This window comes from Alexandromys fortis, unplaced genomic scaffold (assembly GCF_014885135.2).
Source record: "Alexandromys fortis isolate MF-2015 unplaced genomic scaffold, M_Fortis_MF-2015_v1.1 scaffold_7, whole genome shotgun sequence".
Taxonomy (NCBI): Eukaryota; Metazoa; Chordata; class Mammalia; order Rodentia; family Cricetidae; genus Alexandromys; species Alexandromys fortis.
The window spans coordinates 21,759,306-21,779,224 of NW_026067920.1; the positions used below are offsets into that span (position 1 = coordinate 21,759,306).

General features: G+C 38.7%; 1 protein-coding gene across 3 annotated transcripts in view; it reads left to right on the plus strand.

Moving 5' to 3' along the window:
- Window positions 1-19,919, plus strand: part of Vps54 (VPS54 subunit of GARP complex) — a 77,595-nt gene that overhangs the window by 37,027 nt on the left and 20,649 nt on the right. For all 3 annotated transcript variants that reach the window (XM_050141119.1, XM_050141117.1, XM_050141118.1), the window contains exons 8-15: window positions 5,328-5,454; window positions 6,357-6,464; window positions 9,024-9,079; window positions 11,982-12,078; window positions 13,273-13,610; window positions 17,909-18,038; window positions 18,794-18,975; window positions 19,591-19,703. In XM_050141119.1, coding sequence (XP_049997076.1) covers window positions 5,328-5,454; window positions 6,357-6,464; window positions 9,024-9,079; window positions 11,982-12,078; window positions 13,273-13,610; window positions 17,909-18,038; window positions 18,794-18,975; window positions 19,591-19,703 — 1,151 coding nt within the window. The remainder of the gene's footprint in view (window positions 1-5,327; window positions 5,455-6,356; window positions 6,465-9,023; window positions 9,080-11,981; window positions 12,079-13,272; window positions 13,611-17,908; window positions 18,039-18,793; window positions 18,976-19,590; window positions 19,704-19,919) is intronic.

Genomic DNA, 19,919 nt, shown 5'->3' on the forward strand with positions numbered 1-19,919 from the left:
TCTTCCTTCCTTCCTTCCTTCCTTCCTTCCTTCCCTCCCTCCCTCCCTCCCTCCCTCCCTCCCTCCCTCCCTTCCTTCCTCCCTCCCTTCCTTCCTCCCTCCATCTCTCTCTCCCTCCCTTATCTAAGAGATGAACAGCATCCAGATTTAATGATGGATTTCAGCATTCTGTGGTTTAATTGATAAGAATCTACTTTCTGATTTCATTTAAGGAATTTATTTTATTGATTTCGTCAAGATAGTCAGCATATTATTTGATCCTATAATCCTATATAATCTGTAATTTGGTTTCCAAACATTAGAATAAGAAAACATCGTATTTTATGCTTTGAGCTAAGCCAGGAGATTTTGCTGTTTGATAAAGTGAAAACTTCTGTAGACTGTATTAATGTACAAGTTTCTCTGATACATGGAACACAAAGGTCACTGTATTGAGCATCTTAGCAGAAGATCCAAATTAATGTATAAATTTAGCCATGTAGGAAGTGTTGTCATTGTTACAATTTACTTTAGTTAGGTATATAGTGGTTTTTCAGAAGTGGTATTACAGGTTTCTTCTTCCTTTTTTTTTAAGTCCTTCTATTGTTCACAGCTCTCTAAAGGAATAGAACTCGTAGACTAAACACACACACACTCACATATAGTGAGGGGCGTTTATTAGTGAGGTTTCTATAGGTTGTAGCTTTCTTTGAGTCAGGTTCAGTGTCCATCCAGTCCCCGTCTGGAGCTGAAGCTGCTCGTCTTTGGTCAGCCAGTGTTGGGACCCTGAAAAAGTGAGTTCTTACAGGTGGAGGGGTTCTGTCTCAGCAGGATGGATGAACTTGCCAGAGAGAGTGAGGGCAAGTAGGCAAAAGGCAAAAAGGCTTCTTTCTTATATGGAGCTCCTCCAGAAGGTATGGCCCAGATTTAGGGTGGATCATCTCAAATGATCCAGTCAAGAACATCTCATTGTTATGCTCAGATGAAGTTGACAGCCAAGATCAGCCAACACAGTATTCTATTTTAGTAGGTATGTCACCACTCCATAAAGACATTGTTTGTTAAGCTGCACACTTTTATTTATTTATTCTGAGACATGCTCTCAAGATAGCGCACATTGGCCTGGAACTGACTATGTAGATCAGGTTGGCCATGAATTCAAAAAGATCTGTCTGCCTCTGATTCCCCAGTGTGCCACCATGTCTAGCCCTAGGCTACATGCTTGTTAAATGAATTGCTTAGGCAAATCTTTGTATGTGTATTTTTATGCATAACAAATATTATTTGCTAACATTAAAGTTTATATCTGCTCCTTTTAATCTGAATTAAGGTACATAAAAATGAAGCAGCTCAAGTTATTTAAGATTGTCTGAGGCCAGGCAGTGGTGGCTCACATCTTTAATCCTAGCTCTCAGGAGGCAGAAGCAAGCAGATCTCTGTGAGTTCAAGGCCACCCTGGTCTACAGAGCTAGTTCCAGAACGGCCAGGGCTGTTTCTTTGTTGTAATATATAACTGCCCAAATATTATCTGCAGAATATAATTGTCCAGCTAATATGTGATTGACTTATATGTTCCAAACACCTTTTGATATATAGCTTTATTCTTTTTATTTTTTTTCTTCTGAAAGTATTCATTGAGAACTGCAACTTCATGTTTCACATAGTCTCCTTCCATCTGTGTTTTCTGTAATTGGAGGTTGGTTGGATTTTCTTACAGGAGCGCTGAATATGGAGCAGTGTGTAAGTTAGTGAGCATGTATGCAGTTGTCCCTCTCAGCGCCCTGATCAGTTCCACTAGAGTCTATTCCTGTAAAGAGACCCCCCCCATTAACAATTTTTTTTGAAAACAAATTTGGAATTGTGACAGTAAGAAAGTCTGATACAGTATAGCCTAAAAAATTTTCTAAATTTAAAAAAAAGTATGTCACAAATGTATAAAATATATGTAGACAGTAGTCTATTTTTATTATTTCCTATCATAAAGCTATTAGAAAAATAGGTATCACAAACCTATTAGAAAAAGTAAACTGTGTCAAAATTTGCCTGGTAGTACATTACTGTACATGGCACCCTTCACAGTAGAGAGATGTGAACAAGCACTAAGATTGTAGCATTAAATGCGCAAGATGCCTACACCCCAGGCTGTCGTTTCCTGTTGCTGTGGTGGGGCCAAGTACTGAGAGCAGCTGCTTACCTGTGTGACAGTCATCTCTCCAGGTCGTCGCTTGTCTCAGTGAGAAGGACTCTTTCAGCAGGGTTACAGAGCAGGTTAAAGCCAGTTTAGACAAATTAGTGAGCAACTGTCTCAAAAGAAAAAGCAAAACGGTAGGTGGGGAGACAGCTCACACCTAAAGGCCTTGTCTGTAGCATGCATGAGAGCTTGTGAGAGGGAAGAAAAAACTTTCATGCTTCCTACATGTTTTACAGTACACACTACATTGCAACATACAAAGTATGTGTTCAAACTTAGGTTGCTGGTATGGCTTCTGATCAGCAGCAGGCTATTAGGACTTAAGCTTTAGAGGAGTCAGACAGTGCGAAGGGATTTTTTATTTTCCCTCATATGTGGGTGTAGGGAGACACCTCTGATCCCTGACCTGCTTGGTAGTCAGCCACATCTGGCTAATCTGAAGCAGCTCCTGTAAGGAACGGTGGAGTGGACTCTGGATAATTTGTCTTTAGCTAGCAGTTTTTGAAATATAAATTGAGAACCCAGCATCTCCCAAAGGTAACTGCTAAGCTGTTCTTTAAAAAGTTCTTACATTGAGTACATGGATTTAGATTTATATGCATTTGATATTTTTAAAGTCTTTTTTAAAAAAGCCTTTGGTGTTTTTATTTTTGTAGATATTCCAATTGGATGTTTTATTGGCGATTCTACCAGTTCATTCTTGAGTCCTTTTAATGAGTCCGTGAGGAATAACTTGATAGCCTGCATTTGTGTGTGTGTGTGTGTGTGTGTGTGTGTGTGTGTGTGTGTGTGTGATAGGACCCTCATGTTTACACATTTCCTAGCCTGGATGGTATGCTGTCATTTCTTTAGGGATTTGTCCTTTTATAAAGAAATTTTAGTTTTATTATTACTGTGCAAGCGTGTGTGCATGTGCACATGCCTGTAACTTTTAGGACTTAGTCTTTCTACCTTGTTGAGACGAGGTCTTGTTTCTATTGTGCTGTGTATTCCTGGTTAGTTAGCCCAGAGCTCTGAGCATCGAGCCGTCTTCCACCTTATGTCTAGCTGGAGGGCGTTGAGATTACCGATGCACACTGTGGGTTCAAGGGATTGAATTGAGGTCATTTCACTAGTGTGGCAAGTGCGTTTACCTGCAGAGCTCGCTCTCACCAGTGCAGGAGCCTCTTGTAGTGGGGGATTGATTGAAATCCGAGCTACTGGTTTGGTTGTTCCTATGCTTTTGTAGAGGATAGAACTAGAAAATAATTTGCCTTTTGAATTATTTTACATAATTTTAATTTATTTGTTGGTGTTAAGATCGAGCCCAGGGCCTCATGTACGCTAAGTACTCACTCCACTACTGAGGTATACCTCAGAAGAAACTGAGTCCTCTGCTGATACTGCCCATTTGCATGGGTGCCTATAGTGTGTTCCTTCTGCAATTTTATTATCTCCCTTGACCAGGCTGAAAATGTGATTCTTAGACACCTTTTCTCATTTGTTTTTAGCACACAAAATGCTCTCAGAACTCTCCCCCCCCCCACTTATCTGTGGGAGTACTCCAAGACTGTCAGTAGATGTCTAAAGCACAGATAGTACCAAACCCTGTGAACCCCCCCCCCCATGCCTGTGATCAGGTTAGGCACACTCAGAAATAAACAATGGCTAACAATTGTAATAATATTCTGCAAAATGTATAGTTGAACATGATGAAGTGTACAGTCCTTGGTTAAGACCATATTGTGATTTATCCGGTTAGATCTCATTTGTCAGTATTTGGATTATTTCCATTTTCCTTTTTTTGAGATATGATCTCAACGTAATGCTCAGTTCCCTTGCCGGAGCCTCCTGACTGCTGGGGGAGATAGGTGTGCCACCATGCCTGACTTCCACTTCCTGAGCTACAGCAGTGCCCCAGTCTGTCTGTAGCATGCCTGCATGTCTGTATGTGTGTATGATTAGTACTTTTAACTTTTGCCAGCACAGTTGTGATTCCAGTTCTAAAAAGTGGATTCCTAGATCAAAGGGAAATTGCTTGAGTAGTTTTGTTAGGTTCTGGCAGTGTTTCAGTTTGTGCTGGTACGAGATGTTGGCGCTGTTTATGAGGTTTATTAATCCTCTTACTAACTATAAGAAATATTTTCATATTGCAAAGTACAACTTAACCTCTTATTTTGTCATGTTTGTTTCAAAATTATCACCACTACTTCTTACCCTAAACTGTTTATGATAGAATATTATTGTCCTAAAAGTTGTAACTGTTTTAACTAATTTTGAAAACTGCACTTTTGCCACCTGTCTTCATAAAGATAGCTGATGACACTCTGAGGTCCTCTTTTTCAAGTAAATGCAGTGTATGTATTAGAAGTAGTTGTATTAAATTTATATTTAATGTAAAATTAAGTTTAAAATGTTAAAAATTATCTCCAAAGATAATTTATTATATTTATATATTAAATTAATAATTTATTATCAGACATTTATTATTTGTTTATTTAGATAGATGGGTCTTGTCCTCACTGTCCTGGAACTTGCAACCCACCTAGAACTGGAATTATAGCTGGTCCATGTAGGTTCAGGGAACTGAACTCATGTCTTCTACAAGAACAGCAAATGCTTTAAGTACTAGTAGCCCCCCACCCCCATCTCTCTAGCCACTAATGCTTTCGAATTTAGTGACCTGAGGGCTGAAGAAGAGTAACTCTAATTTATCATGACAGGTTGAGTTGAGTCATTCTGTCCCCATGGCCATTTAGATTAGTTGATTAAAAGAGTAGAGCTGCCAAGTATTAGGGACTTGAGTTTGCTGACTGAAGGATTAGGGAGCCACTACCACTGATACTCAATAAATGTTAATGATAAGGAATTTGAACAACTGATAGTTTATCTATAAAAAGCAGTCGTAAAATGTATCCAGTAAGGGTTTCTACAACGTTTTAACTGTTTAGTGTTTAAAGGTTAAAAACTAATAGAGGTAGAATTCTGGAGCTTAGGGGACGTTATGACAGTGATTTTTGCTCATTAAAGGGCTCCATTTTAATAAAACGTTGTGTTGTTGAGTAAGTACTGTCAGCCAGAAAAGCTTTGTCTGTTCTCCTAAAAGTGGAGTGAATGTATGGCTTTAAGTTATGTATTGTGTGTATATATATAAAATGTTTTTCTCTTCTTTTGATAGGCATTTGGGGTCACAACTTTGTGAATTAGAAAAGCTGATTGATAAAATGATGATTGCAGAATTTTCTACTTACTCTCATAGTGACTTAAATAGACCACTGGATGGTGAATGTCACGTTTTAGAAGAGGTATGTGCCTGAACTGTGCAATCCAATTGTCCTTGCTTCCTTCACAGCTTCAGCTTAGAACACATTCCATTTGTCTAAGTGACAGTGAGCAAAGTTACCTCAGATTTCCATATCTGTCAGGTTTTTGAGGCCCTGTGCTAGCCATGTGTCTTTAATAAGCATCATAAATGCTTAGTATCCTGTGAAGGGGAGAGTGGAATAGTGTCATGGTCAACTTAGAAAAAGGAGTTGAAATGAGGTCTTTAAAGGTTACAAACCAAATTCAAAATAGAGATACAGGATGAATGGCTTAATTTATATCCCATGGGCATGTATTCACTGGGGTTTATCTCTGTAAAACGTGATGGTTATGTGATAAGATGGTAATCATCCAAATTTACTGATCACCTGTTTTGAACATATTTGATTTGCATGTATTTGTACATATATCATGCCCAGGCTTTACTGACTGGTAATTTTGCAGTGCAGATCATTGCCTAGAACCATCAGGAAGGAGAAAGAATCTAAAGACCCTGACTCATAGTGACTGAAAGAGGTGTGTGTATTAGTGGCTGGTGTCCCACTCAGAGTGCAGATTGTCACTCCAGTCTTGTGGAATGGTTATAAGTGTTTGTGGCTATTCTCTAACTGTAGAAATGAGGACAGAAGACCTGTTAGTATTGTCTGTCCTTCAGCCAGCTTCATTTCATCCATTGTGGTAGAATAGGGATCACCTGTTGAAGATCACGGACTCCAAAAATCTGATGGCAAGATTGCTGTGGGAGGGGGAGCCTCATCCTTCTAGGCACACCACACTGTGTGGGCAGAGAGCTGAGGCTCTGACACAACCCTTTCGATAAATGCTTCTATGTTTAAATTAAATTTCAAATGTAAAATTATGTATCTTTGTTTTATGTTAATAGGAAAGATTAGTATCTCTTGTATTTGGACTTTTGAAACAAAGAAAACTTAATTTCTTAGAAATCTATGGTGAAGAAATGATTATTACGGCAAAGAATATCATTAAAGAGGTATTGTAATATTTTATTTGACATATCAAACCCTGTGAAGTGTATTTTTTATGTCACCTAGTAATGTGTAAGATATGCAGTATAGTAGTAATATGTCATCATTTTCTTTAAAGTTGTATACATGGAAAAATAAGAGAAGCATACCCTACCAGCCAAGTTTTAACACTGCATTAAGGATTTTCTACGTATGAATATTCTGGGCTTCTTACGATTTTGTACAGATGTTAGAACCACATAGTATTTGTTCACACTATTCTGCAAACCTTCTGAGATTTCAATTCTATGGTTCTGTAAATTGAACCAACATCTTGTTGGTCAGACCTGTTTTGTCTCTCTTTCAATGTGGAATATTTAAGGTTCGAATTTGATACTATAAATAAAACTGACAGATCTCTTGGGGATAAATTATCTTTAATATTTAAGTTTTGTTTGTTGGTTTTAAAGGGATTGAGAGGATGGTATAGCCAGAGAACCTACCTTGATCCTCAGAACCTTTTTGAAAATACTGCACACAAGTGTGCACTTGTAACCCCATTTCTGGGGAGACAGAGACAAGAAGAGCCTGGGGCTGCCTGGCCAGCCAGTCCATCCTAATAAATGAGCTGCAGGCCAACAGCGGAGATGGTCTCAGCAGGCACACCTAGATTCACACACATGTGCATTCATACATGCACACAGACAGAGAAACAACAAAAAGGTGGTTTTCTTAGGCTGATGTCTGAAAGCAGAATTGCTGGTAGAGAGGGAAGAATATTTTTTAAGTTGTTTAATACATAAAACTGCATTGTTGTTGAAAACATTTTACTAATTTATAGTCCCCACTCTAAGTGTTTAAGTGTTATCTTCCTTTTGCCCTGCTTAGAAAGTAACAGTCTAAAATCTTTTAGATTTTACCCCTTTTGTTGGGGATTGAATCCAGGCTTTATGTTAGACATGTTCAGAGCTGAAATCCCAACTCTACCATGTATAGTTTCCCCACTCTTTGTTTTGATTGTTTTAACTTAATTTTACATGTGTTTATTAGGCTTAATCACCATTAGGTTGAATGTACATATATAAGTTTTCAGTGTTTATGTAAAATACACAAAACCTGTAATTGCTTTTTCTTTTACTTAAACACTGGATGAAACACTGTTTTTCTAAATGGTCTAACCATCGTGGAAAATTGTTGGCAGTGTTTATTAATGATAACTATATATACATTACAAAAGAGAATTCTGTTCTTAAGTATTCACCTAACAGAACACTGAGGTCAATTCATTCAAACACAGTACAATAGAGTGTACATGGCAGCACCATTTGCCGTTATAGATAAAGGAACATTCTAAATTGTTTCGTCAGAAATAGAACTGATAAACAGAATTATGGCATATATACAATGAAATACTGTATTGTAATGCAACTGAATGAATTATTCATAGCTGCATAAATGAATGGTAAAGACATAATGAATATACACTACATGTATGACTCAGACACAGGCAAAATGAATCAAACTTTAGAAATCTATTAGTAGTAACTTTTTGTGTCTGGAGTGATCGCTTGGCAGTTAAGAGCATTGGCTGCAGGATCAGGGTTCAAGAACACCCTCTTGGTGGCCCACAACTGTATTTCACTTCAGTTTCAGTGGTTTTAGCACCCTCTTCTGGTCTCTGCAGGCACTACATGCATGTGACACATTTAGGAAAACATTGATATACATAAAATAAACATCAGCTTTTAAAGATAGTGACTTGGGAAGAGTATTAACTAGACACAGAATGGAATTCTAAGCTCTTTAAATGTTCAGTTTCTTTAAGTGAGTTCTAGTTCAACAGATAACACTCTCTGTGTGAAAGTGTTATACTTGCTGTAGAATTCGTATGAGTTTCCTTGGAGTGGGTGTTTATTGTATTGAGGCCCTTAACACTATACTTACAAAAAAGACTATTGTAGTCAAGGAATTCTTTTGTTTTTGTTTATTAAAAATAAAAAATATTTATGTATAGGAATGCTTTGCTTGCCTGTATGTCTGTACATTATGCACATGTCTGGTGTCTGAGGAAGCCAGAAAAAGGCATTGGATCCCCTGGAACTGGTTATGAGCCACCAAGTGGGTGCTGGGACTTGAACCTGGGTGAGGATCCAGTGCTTTTAACGACTGAGACAACTCTACAGCACAGTTCTTTTGCTTTTAATTCACATGTATATGTGTGAGCATCGTCAGTTGCATGCGGAGTGATCCATGCATGTGTGTGTACACATGTGGAGGTCAGAGGACAACCTTTGGCACCCTTTAGGACACATCCACCTTGTGTTTTGAGACCATCTCTTATTAAACCTGGAGCTTGGCTGGCCAGTGAGCCCCAAGGCTCTGCCTGTTCCTGGCTCCCCAGCTGTCCAGTAGCAGGGTGTGCAGCCACAACTGGCTTTCTAACATGGATTCTGGGAGTTAGACAAGCCCCTTACTGACTGAGCTCCCCCAACCCAGCGTGTTCTTTTTTAATGTACAGGTGAAACATGAAGTAGTTGGAATTCTAGAAACAAATGACCAAATTGCCCTTTTTTCTTAAATTGCAGCGTGTGATTAATAAAGTTTCACAAATAGAAGAAATAGACACAGATGTTGTTGTGAAGTAAGTATAAACACGTGTGTAGCTTTGTGTTTGTCATGGGGATGATGAGACATGCGAATTAGCGTTTTAAAAGGACTAAACTGATTGTTGGCTGAGGTTTGGGTCAGGGTGTGAGAAGTTATACATGATAATGAAGTACTTGTAAGAGAGAAATGAGCGGTTAACAAAATGCAGAGGAAAGATAGTGCTGTTCTTAACCAAAAGCTGCAGCCTTGGGTAGAGGAAACAGCACGTGAGGTGAATCTTGGGGTGGGAACGGGAGGGCTAGGTACAGCTCCTTATCCTCAGGAGCTGCATTTAGAGCTCCTGTGAAGGCCTGTAACACAGGCAGGAGCCTCATCTATACTGTGTCTTTTCTTAGGTCTTTCTAGCCTTGCTGCACAGCACAGGCATTAGTCTGTCTGCAGATGTTCCTGCCCTCTGTCTTCTTTAGGTCCTTGCTCTCGCTTTGGACCTACTGTTAAGTAAATAAAGGATACATGAAGAAAAGCACTGATACTTATATAGCTGGTCTGTTAGCTGAGATTGTTACACATGATTATTGGGCAGGTAGTATATGCAACATGGATACATTGAACAAAGGGATGAGTCTAATTCACCGTGGGGAGGGGAGGAGCGATCAGCATACTACTCACAACGGTGATAAACTCCTGTATTTTGGGAATTTTCTATTTAGTATATTTCCATTTAGTATTACATGTTTTGAATATGGGCAATATAACAAAAGCATAAAGCTGTAGATAAGGAGTGGACTGCTTTATCTTTGCTTTTTCTAGTCTTTATAAGACTTGTCATTGGCCAGTCCTTGCAGGTTGACTTTTCATGGCAGAGTTGAGTATAGAGGGGGAATAGAGGGTTGATACAAAGTGGGAGATATTGAAAATCATGTATTATAGTGGGGGTAGCAAGTATTAAGTTTAAATCACTTAGCTCTATAGTCAAACTTATAGTAGGCTTTGAGGACTTTGAGTATTTAATTTTGGATTGTTTGTGTCCATACTTCTTTGCTTTTATCTTGAAATGCCTATCTTTTGAGGATAGTGATAAGTATTTTATGACTGAATTTCTCATTCATTTACATATGTAAGCCTTACCTGGTCAAATATACAAATGCTGATATGGATGGTTTTTAAGGTTCTGGGCCAAACTCCTAGAACAGAAATGTGGAGTGTTACAATTTGCACACTATCCCTTGGCACATCTGTTTCAAAATTGGTTGGAGCACCTCTTGTCAAGGAGGAGCTACTGGGAGACAAGTCATGGGCACTTTTAGAAAACTCAGGAAGCAGTGACTTGTTTTCTTGCTCTTGTGCAGGCTAGTTTTTTGCCAACTTGATACAAGTTAGAATCATTTGGGGAAAGGGTCTCTCAGTTCCATAAGGTTGGCTAATTGGCAGTTCCTTAGTACATTTTCTTACATCGTGACTAATGTGAGAGGGCCCAGCTCACTGGGGATGGTGCCATCCCTGTGCCAGTTGGGATCCTTGGTGCTTTAAGAAAGCAGACCTAGCAAACCACAGAGAACAAGCCTTTGAGCAGGACTCCTTGGCCTCTGCATCAGTTCCTGCCTCCAGGTTCCTGCCTGAGTTCCCCACCTAAATTCTCTTAGCAATAGCGTGTGACCTGAGATTTGTAAGCTTAATAAATTCTTTTATTTTTATTTATTTTTTATTCTATTTTATTATTATTATTTTGGGTTTTCAAGACAGGGTTTCTCTGTGGCTTTGGAGCCTGTCCTGAAACTAGTTCTGTAGACCAGGCTGGTCTGCCTCTGCCTCCCGAGTGCTGGGATTAAAGGTGTGCGCCACCACTGCCCGGCTATTAAATTCTTTTCTTCTCTGAGTTTGTGGTAGTGGTGTTCTCTCACAGCAATAAAATCCCTAGTTGAGACACTCTGTAAGAAATTTTAGAATTTCTCAACTTAAATAGAGAGCTTCCTGGTGTCCAGTTCAGGGACCTTTTTTTTTTTTTTTTTGAATAAACTGATGGCTATAGCAGCATTTACTGGAATTACAGAGTAATAGGTTTGTTTAGTTCTATAAAATCTCATTAGGGGATTCTGTTTTGTATTAACCTGTTTCATATTGGAAGTTATTAATTAATAGCAACTATCAAAGTAATATTGGCTGACATCATTTCTTAAATGTACTCTATGTTGCTGATGGTATGTTCTATCAATGTCTTTAATGTTTATAATTGTATAAGATATATACTTTCTCTCCAGGTTAAAATGAAACAAAACAAAACTGAAGCAGGGAAGGGCTCAGTCACTTGGCAGATCTCTGCAGCCAGCAGTTGCATTAAGCAGCTGGGCTTCAAGCTCTTTCGATACTGCCCAGAGTCCATGCCGTCAGGCTGCCCTACTTCTAACTGGTGGAAAAGTGCTTCTGTTATCCTTCCTTCTGTCTTTATTCCACAAGAGATCCTTACTTTTAGCTAATGTCAGTATGTAAGTCTATGATTTTTTTCTTCAGAGGTCACAACACATTCTCACATGGGATTGAGGTATGATAAGGACTATTTACCAGTGTACTTGATTGTATTAGTCCGTCAGAATGGTGTTTAAACAGGCAGAATTTGGTAATTGACCTCTTTAGCTCAGGAATCTATGATTTTAGTTAGGGCTCTAGATAAAAGACACTTTATTGCCGGGCGGTGGTGGCGCACGCCTTTAATCCCAGCACTCGGGAGGAAGAGGCAGACGGATCTCTGAGTTCGAGGCCAGCCTGGTCTACAAGAGCTAGTTCCAGGACAGGCACCAAAAACTACAGAGAAACCCTGTCTTGAAAATAAAAAAAAAAAAGACACTTTATTTTTATGTAATATTTAGTATCCTTCCCTTCATCTTATAGATGTCACCATATTGGTCCAGAGACATTTATTTCTGTTTAAATTTTTGTAGGCTTGCAGATCAAATGAGAATGTTGAATTTTCCCCAGTGGATTGATCTATTAAAGGATATTTTCTCTAAGTTTACAGTTTTCCTACAGAGAGTGAAGGTAAGCTTACATATCAGTTGCCTGGAATATCTCTGAAATTCAGTCATCTTTCCGGACAGAACTCGTAGAGCTGAAATGTGTTTGAATGCAGGTCAGCCTTTATGTACAGAATGATGTCGTTATGCCTGGGTTTTAGTTTCTTGCATTTCCTTAGTCTGTCTTTGATGTGTCCTCATGGTCACTGGAGTCACTAGGCCTCTGCTGATTTTGGAGAGTTGAACTTGGAGTCTGCTTCCTTAGAGTCATGTCTACCCCCAAAAAGAAATCAAATGCTTGAGAGAGGAACCAATATATAATGAGATCTGCAACCATGAATGTCAAAGCCCCTTTTTGTCTTAATAGTTTATGAAGATTCTAATTTATATAAACTTTTTCATTCACCTACCTTATAGTGTTTATTGAGTATTTCCTCCATCTCAAATACCATTGTTTAGGATAATAATATTGAGGTGGATCTAACAATGTAGTTGAAAGAGACTTAAGTAAATAAAAGATAATTTTAGATGATAATAAATGTTTTTAAACAAGCAAAACAAATCAAAAAACTTATAACAAAACAGCCACTGCTGCATAGTGAGATAAAGCTGTTGTAGAGAGTCAGGGAAAGTCTCTTTGAGGAAGCCATTTGTGCCAGAACCCAAGTGATGGGAAGGACAGTGTGCAGAGGTCACAGTGAGGAGCAATCTGTGCAGTGTGCAAAGGTCATGGGGAGGAGCACTCTGTGTAGAGAACAAAATGTTGGTTGAGAACAGTCTTTCTGTTCAAACAGAAAGGGGCTGGCTGTTAAAGTAGTCAGCCAGCAAGGGAATGAGATGGACAGGCATGGGGTTATTGTTATTGTAAGTTATTGTATACTTACCGATAAGTTTCTGGGAGAGGTTATATCTGGTACAGCATGTTCAAGAAGTAGTGAAATACATAGTGTGTTGAAGGGACATTTCTGTAAGAAATGAGTTAGACTGAGCACTGCTTTCTGAGCTGCAGTGAACCGCCCCTCCTGTGCAGTTGGTCTTCACAAACCACTGTTATTGTGCAACACAAGACTGATTAAAAACTGTAACATTTGTTATAGGACTTTGATTCATTAGTGGTCATAGATGGTCAGAATTGTGGCCACATAATTAACTCTTGTAACTCTTAGTTTTGTGATATTTAAATTTATCTTTCTAAAATGTGTCCTGTTCTTTTTTGTAGGCAACATTGAATATCATTCACAGTGTTGTTCTCTCGGTTCTTGACAAAAACCAAAGGACTAGAGAATTGGAGGAGGTTGCCCAGCAGAGGAGTGCTGCAAAGGACAGTTCCTTGGACACAGAGGTGGCTTATTTGACCCACGAAGGCTTGTTCATAAGTGATGCTTTCGGTGAGGGTGAGCTAGCTCCTGCAACAGTTGACACTACATCTCAGAGAAACACATCTCCAAATAGCGAGCCCTGCAGCAGCGATTCAGTGTCTGAACCAGAGTGTACTGATTCTTCATCCAGCAAGGAGCAGGCGTCAGCGTGTGCTGCTCTGGGAGGCGTAGATATTATGTGAGTATCCTGGCTTTCGTGAGAACAATGACTCTTTGAGCCATTTTATTAATGCCTTCAGTAAGATTGAGAATTTAGTTTTAGAATGTACTTTTGGTCTTGGAATTTGAGAAACTATGTTAATTTATGAAACATATACTTTATTTTGAAAATGTGTAGAAAGGTATGGAGGAGAACCTCGGAGATAATGGAGACATTGCAGGACTTTAGGACTGTTGAATTATTTAATAAGACGTCCTCATTTCAGTGCAATGGTAATTGATTCCCAGGAGGCTTAGGAGAATGATGTGAAGTAAACAGCACTGTGTCTGGAGCCACGTCCAGGACAGCACTGGTAATTTTTCTCTGCGCACTCTCTGTTCTGCTGCTTCCCTGTTTTACACAGTAAAGGTGCATTCAACGCACACATGGGGTTTTCAGAGGCATGAGTTTCCTCGTGAATCACATTGTTTTTTAAACATCACTTGTAAAAATGTGTTTTGAAATTACTTCACGTTTACAGAAAGTTTGCCATAATAGCATGAACACTCTAACATATCATTCGTCTGAAATGCCCAGTTCTCAACAGTGTACCATACACTAAACTATACTGTCTCCCTCTCTTTACTTCTTCACCCTCCTCTTTTCCTTTGTGTGAATAGTCAGACATGATGCCCCAGTAGCCCAGAAACTAGAGTGTGTAGTTGGTAAACCAGAACATTCTTTTACATAATCCAGCTGTGGATTGTAACAGTAGATGGAATAAATTATTCCAATCTAATCTGTAGACCACAGTCTTAATTTAAGTATTTCAGGTGTCCCTGTAATATATGGAATCAAAAAATACAAAACAAAACAAAACCTGTAAGTGCTTTAACTATTAAGAATAACAAGACTTAGTTAACACATAAATCAGCTGTGGTCCAGAGCTCACGGAGCTCACATTTTATTTGAGGTCAGTTTCTTACATTTTTCCTTCTGCCAAAACAGTAATTGAACTGCATTAGTATATGGCTGTAATTTTTTCTGTGTTCAGGCTAATATCCATATATTTACTATTTGTAATTACTGCTATTAAAGTCTGTATTAAAATTCTGTATCTTCACTGGACATAATGATGCGCCAGCACCTGGTGGGAGTGGGGCAGCAGAGGCAGGTGAATTTCTGTGAGTTCAAAGTCAGTCTGGTCCTCAAAGCAAGTTTCAGGAGAGTCAGAGATACAGTGAGACTCTGTCTCAGAAAACAGCAACAAAAATTCTGTATCTTAAATAATAACATGATTTATTTATTTATTGAAACATTTCAGAGTTAGGAGATATTTCCCTGCGAGGGAAGCTCTCCTGCTGCACTGTGGAGCTTTGTTTGCATTCAGGTGCCTTCTGTTGCAGCATTTATCATCTCGTTGGCACTCTGGCAGCGACAGGAGGGGGCAGGCGGCTGGTTCTCCCTACTTCGTTTTGCTTCAAACTTTTAAATTGGTGCACAGTGCACATGTGGGAAAGTAGGCAAATTATAAATGTTGAGCTCAAATAGTTATTCCAAAATGAAAGCATAGATCACCGGTTAGGTCAAGAAATGGAGCAGCATCTGCTCTCTGGAAAATGTACTTGCCCTTGCTCCTCCTCTAATCCATTTCCATCTTGAAACCATTAGTGATCTGTGTGTATGTATGTTGTGTGTGTGTGGTTGTTGCTTTAGTTTATATGTATATGTATATATATATAGTAGAATCACATTTTTGTGTTTATCTGATTTCTTTTCCTTCAATATTATGTTTGGGATATTTGCCTATAGTGGGAATCTATTTTTATTTGTGTATAAAATTGTATTTTATGACAGCATCACAAAGTAAAATTCATTCATTGAGGTTATTTCCATTTTTAGTGATAGTGACTGTCTCACCTTCGGTGGTTCCATGGATTGATACTGGGTCTTATGCATACCAAACAGAAACTCTTGCCACTGAGTTAAATACTTAGCTCTTAAACTCTTGTTGAGGGCTGGAGAGATGGTTCAGAGGTTAAGAGCATTGCCTGCTCTTCCAAAGGTCCTGAGTTCAATTCCCAGCAACCACATGGTGGCTCAGAGCCATCTGTAATGAGGTCTGGTGCCCTCTTCTGGCATGCAGGCATACACACAGACAGAATATTGTATACATAATAAATAAATAAATATTTAAACTCTTGTTGATATCTTTGATGTACATGCAACAAATGTATATTGGAAAAACAATGTAGCTACATACATATATACACCCATATATGCATATATGCATACCAGCACACAGTTACTGAACACAATGGCCTCACATCATGGTAAGTGCACAGCCAAAAAATACAACTAACACGTAAGTGAAGCAGAATTACTGTTGCCTGTAGTCAGGAGAGCAGTTTCTCAAAATGGCTTTCTCCTAAATAAAGCAAAAAGGCTGAGGACTTTATTGGGAAAGCCTATTAGATACTCATGGGAAGACACTTCAGGCTGGCACATTTCTGAGCTAATTAAACACGATTTTAAAAATTCGTACTTTTGATCATCCCATTGCATTATTTGAAAACTTGTTTTTATTTACTATTTTCTATGTTTTTGTGAGTTAGTAGCGCATTGCCAAGAGGTCTAAATTCCTGTGACTCCCTTACATGTCAAGTTTTAGCAGAAGATAAGACCTTATTTCAATAGTAAATTTTAACTTTTAAGTTTAAGTGAGTATTTTTGTTGGAGTTGGTATTAGTACCATACTGTCTATATAGAAATAATTGTTTTGAGTGTTGGAGAGATTATGTAGTCAGGTAAAAGGCCTTTGAGTTTTATACCAGAACACAGGTAAAAAGGCTGGTTGTGGTAGTGCATTCTTGAAATCCCAGAGCTGGGGAGGCAGAGACATGCAAGTCACTGGAGCTCCCTAGCCAGCCAGCCTAGCCTACTTGCTGAGCTTGTCTCATACACAAGGTCAGTGACTCCTGAGGAAGGACCAAAGCTTGTTCTCTGGCTCTATTTGCATCCACAGTATCCATGTACTAGCCACCCCTCCCACCTACACCCCCAAAAGTGATAGACCAGAGGAAGCTTAATGAAATAGAGACCACTTCTGGATTTTAGTCTTACTTTTGCAGCTGTGGGTAGGTAAACTACTGAGGTCCATCTGCCTCAGTGTAGCTGAGCAAGGCTGCTCTGAGAGTGCCTCAGTGCTATGACCCTGCATTGTTTAAGGCACTAGTAAATAGGGGTAGTGGTAGTATAGTTTTGAGGGGTACTAAATGATAATTTTATTTAGTATCTAAACCCAGTTGGAGTAGTAAGTTGCTTCTAAGTAATATAAACAGAGCCTCTTAGTAGTATCTTTGAAAACTGTGTTATTGAGGCAGAAGTGTTGTGAATGACACTGTACACTAACTTGGCTTATGATGACACCAAACGGAACTGTTGCCTTAGAATTGTAGCCTTTATAATATGCTTCTTTATTTAAAAAGAGGGAAATCTTGCTTTTCCCTTCAAAATATAAATACAGCTGTTTAACACAGCTTCCTCAAGGGCAGCAGTCTATTTATCCTTCCAGTGCTGAGCACTTCAGTTCAGTAAATATTCAGCCACTAAGTAAATTATAATCTTAGGAAGGAAGAATGCTGTGGGGCCCTGTAAAGATTTGTCACTCAAACTAGTTTAATAAAATGCTGATTGGCCAATAGTCAGGCAGGAAGTAGAGGCAGGTCGACCAGAACAGGAGAATTCTGGGAAGAGGAAAGGCTCAGCCTGCAGTCACTAGCCAGACGCAGAGGAAGCAAGATGAAAATTCCTCACTGAATAAGGTACCAAGTCACATGGCTCAACAGAGATAAGAATAGGGGTTAATTTAAGTTTGAAGAGCTAGTTAATAAGCCTGACTAGTAGGCCAGCCAGTTTTTAATATAAGCCTCTGTGTGTTTCTTTGGACTGAACAGCTGTGGGACTGGACAGGGGAGCAACTTCCGTCTACAAAAGAACCCGCTTATTGTAGAATACCATCCCTTCCCCCCAGTCCTTCCCTGCACCCTCCTGCCACAGCTGCCCCTTCGCATCTAAGCCAAAACAATGGCTTTTCTGCTCTAGTATCTGCATACTTTCCAGTCGGAGTGTGAGCTAAGAATTAGAGCTACCATAGCAAAGAAAGCTATTCTTAGGGAATGCTAGCTTGGGAGCCATTAGAACTTCCAAAAAATTTGCTATAGTCCAGAATTTTTTTCCCCGTAAATGTGAGCTCTTTGTCGTCGTCTTTGATACACCACTTGTGGAGAATACGGTTTGCCATGTTGCCTGATTAAATCTCATTTTATCATTTTCAGAGTCAGTGAAGACATGAGATTAACTGACTTGGAGCTAGGAAAATTAGCAAGTAACATCCAGGAATTATTGTGTAGTGCTTCAGATATATGCCACGATCGAGCTGTCAAGTTTCTTATGTCAAGAGCAAAGGTATTTTTTCATAAAGTTTTGGAGATTTTCTGTTTACACAAAGTATGACTTTAAAGATCCAAGATAGTCTTTGCCTGTGCTCTGTCACAGTTACTAGCTTTAGCTCTTGAAAAGTTGATGGTATTATTGCTGTGGTCTTTTAGGGAACTACTGAAATGTCAAATAATTAAATAAAATAAATGGAAAACCACTAAGCCATTCTTTTCAAAATAATGTTTTTTAAAATTTTATTTAAAAATATAACACCTTAATTAATTTGAGTCTAATATGCTATTTTACATATATACAAAACAAAAAATAAGGTGTCAATAGAATTGAACTCCAATATTGTAAAATGCATATAGGAAGCCACGTGATAGTGGTGCATGCCTTTAATCTAACACTCAGGCAGAGGCAGGCAGATCTCTGAGTTCAAGGCCAGGACAGGCTCCAAAGCTACAGAGAAACCCTGTCAAAAACAAAAAAACAAACCATAAAACCATGTAGGATAACATGAACTCATTTGAATTACTGTGTTATAAAGTGACAACCAACTTTAGACATCTTCAGCTTTTTATGTTCTAGTTTTCTAAAGTATTAGAAAATTTCTGTTAAAGTTAAATAATTATATTTAATCATAAATCTAACTACTATGATATAAGTAGCATATTAGTAAAATAAAAATAACATCAAAGTTGTTAAGCTGTCGGTTTTATAGCTCTACACATTTTGTGTTACACTAACTCTTGTCATGATGTGATATTTTTAAAACTTAGGATGGTTTCCTTGAAAAGTTAAATTCCACGGAGTTCATAGCACTCTCGAGATTAATGGAGACGTTCATTATGGACACTGAGCAGATCTGTGGGAGGAAGAGCACGTCATTGTTGGGGGCCCTTCAGAGCCAAGCCAATAAGTTTGTGAACAGGTTTCATGAAGAGAGGCGGACCAAGCTCAGGTAGCTGTGTCCATTCTGCTCTTCCTACCCTTTATAGAACAGTTATGTTTAAAAAGGGAAATGTGGCTGGTTGACAGGCAGAATTCCTCAGAGTGTAGAAGTGCGATCACATTTCTTGGCTTTCAGAGGGAGTTAAAATATTTATTTCTATCTAGCCTTAATACAAGGGGAGGTACTTAGTCTTACTGCAACTTGATATGCCATGCTTTATTGATACCCATGTGAGCTCTGCCCCGTTCTAAACAGAAACGGAGGAGTGGGTTGAGCATAGCAGGTAGACAGATGATGGGTGGAGGGAGTGGGGGGAGAGGAGGGAGGGGAAACTGGTCAGGATATAAAATAAATAAAATTTATTTTTATTGAAGTCTTTCTGTTGATTCTCCATTGATTTTGATTTCCCACTCAAGTTTGACTAAATTGTTTTCTTTGCTATTTTTGGCTAGGCTAAAAGACAGAAGATACTTTGGAAAGGTATTAGTTCTGTTAGTTAGTGGGTCCAGTTTATCATGATGTTCAGAATTGAGTACTGCCAACTTGCTGGATATCTTCTTTCTTTCTTTTGACTAAAGAGAATGTCATTAAAGCTCATCTGCCTTTCTTTTTACTTTTGAACAGCCTCCTCCTAGACAATGAGCGCTGGAAGCAAGCTGATGTTCCTGCAGAATTTCAGGATCTTGTTGATTCTATAGCAGATGGAAAGATTGCCTTACCCGAAAAAAAACCTGCGGGTATGTGTAGTCTTTCACACACTGTTCCTTATATTGATGACTAGCGCATACTGTCTGTCCCTAAACAGCTCATAGTCTCTCACTTCCACTTCATGTAAACAAAATGATTTTTCAAATAAAGTTATACATATAGATGCATTAGCAATTTTTGGGGGGGTCTGAAAAGTGAAGGGTTTTGACTTCTTTGGAGGGTCTTTTTCTTTTTTAAATTAATTA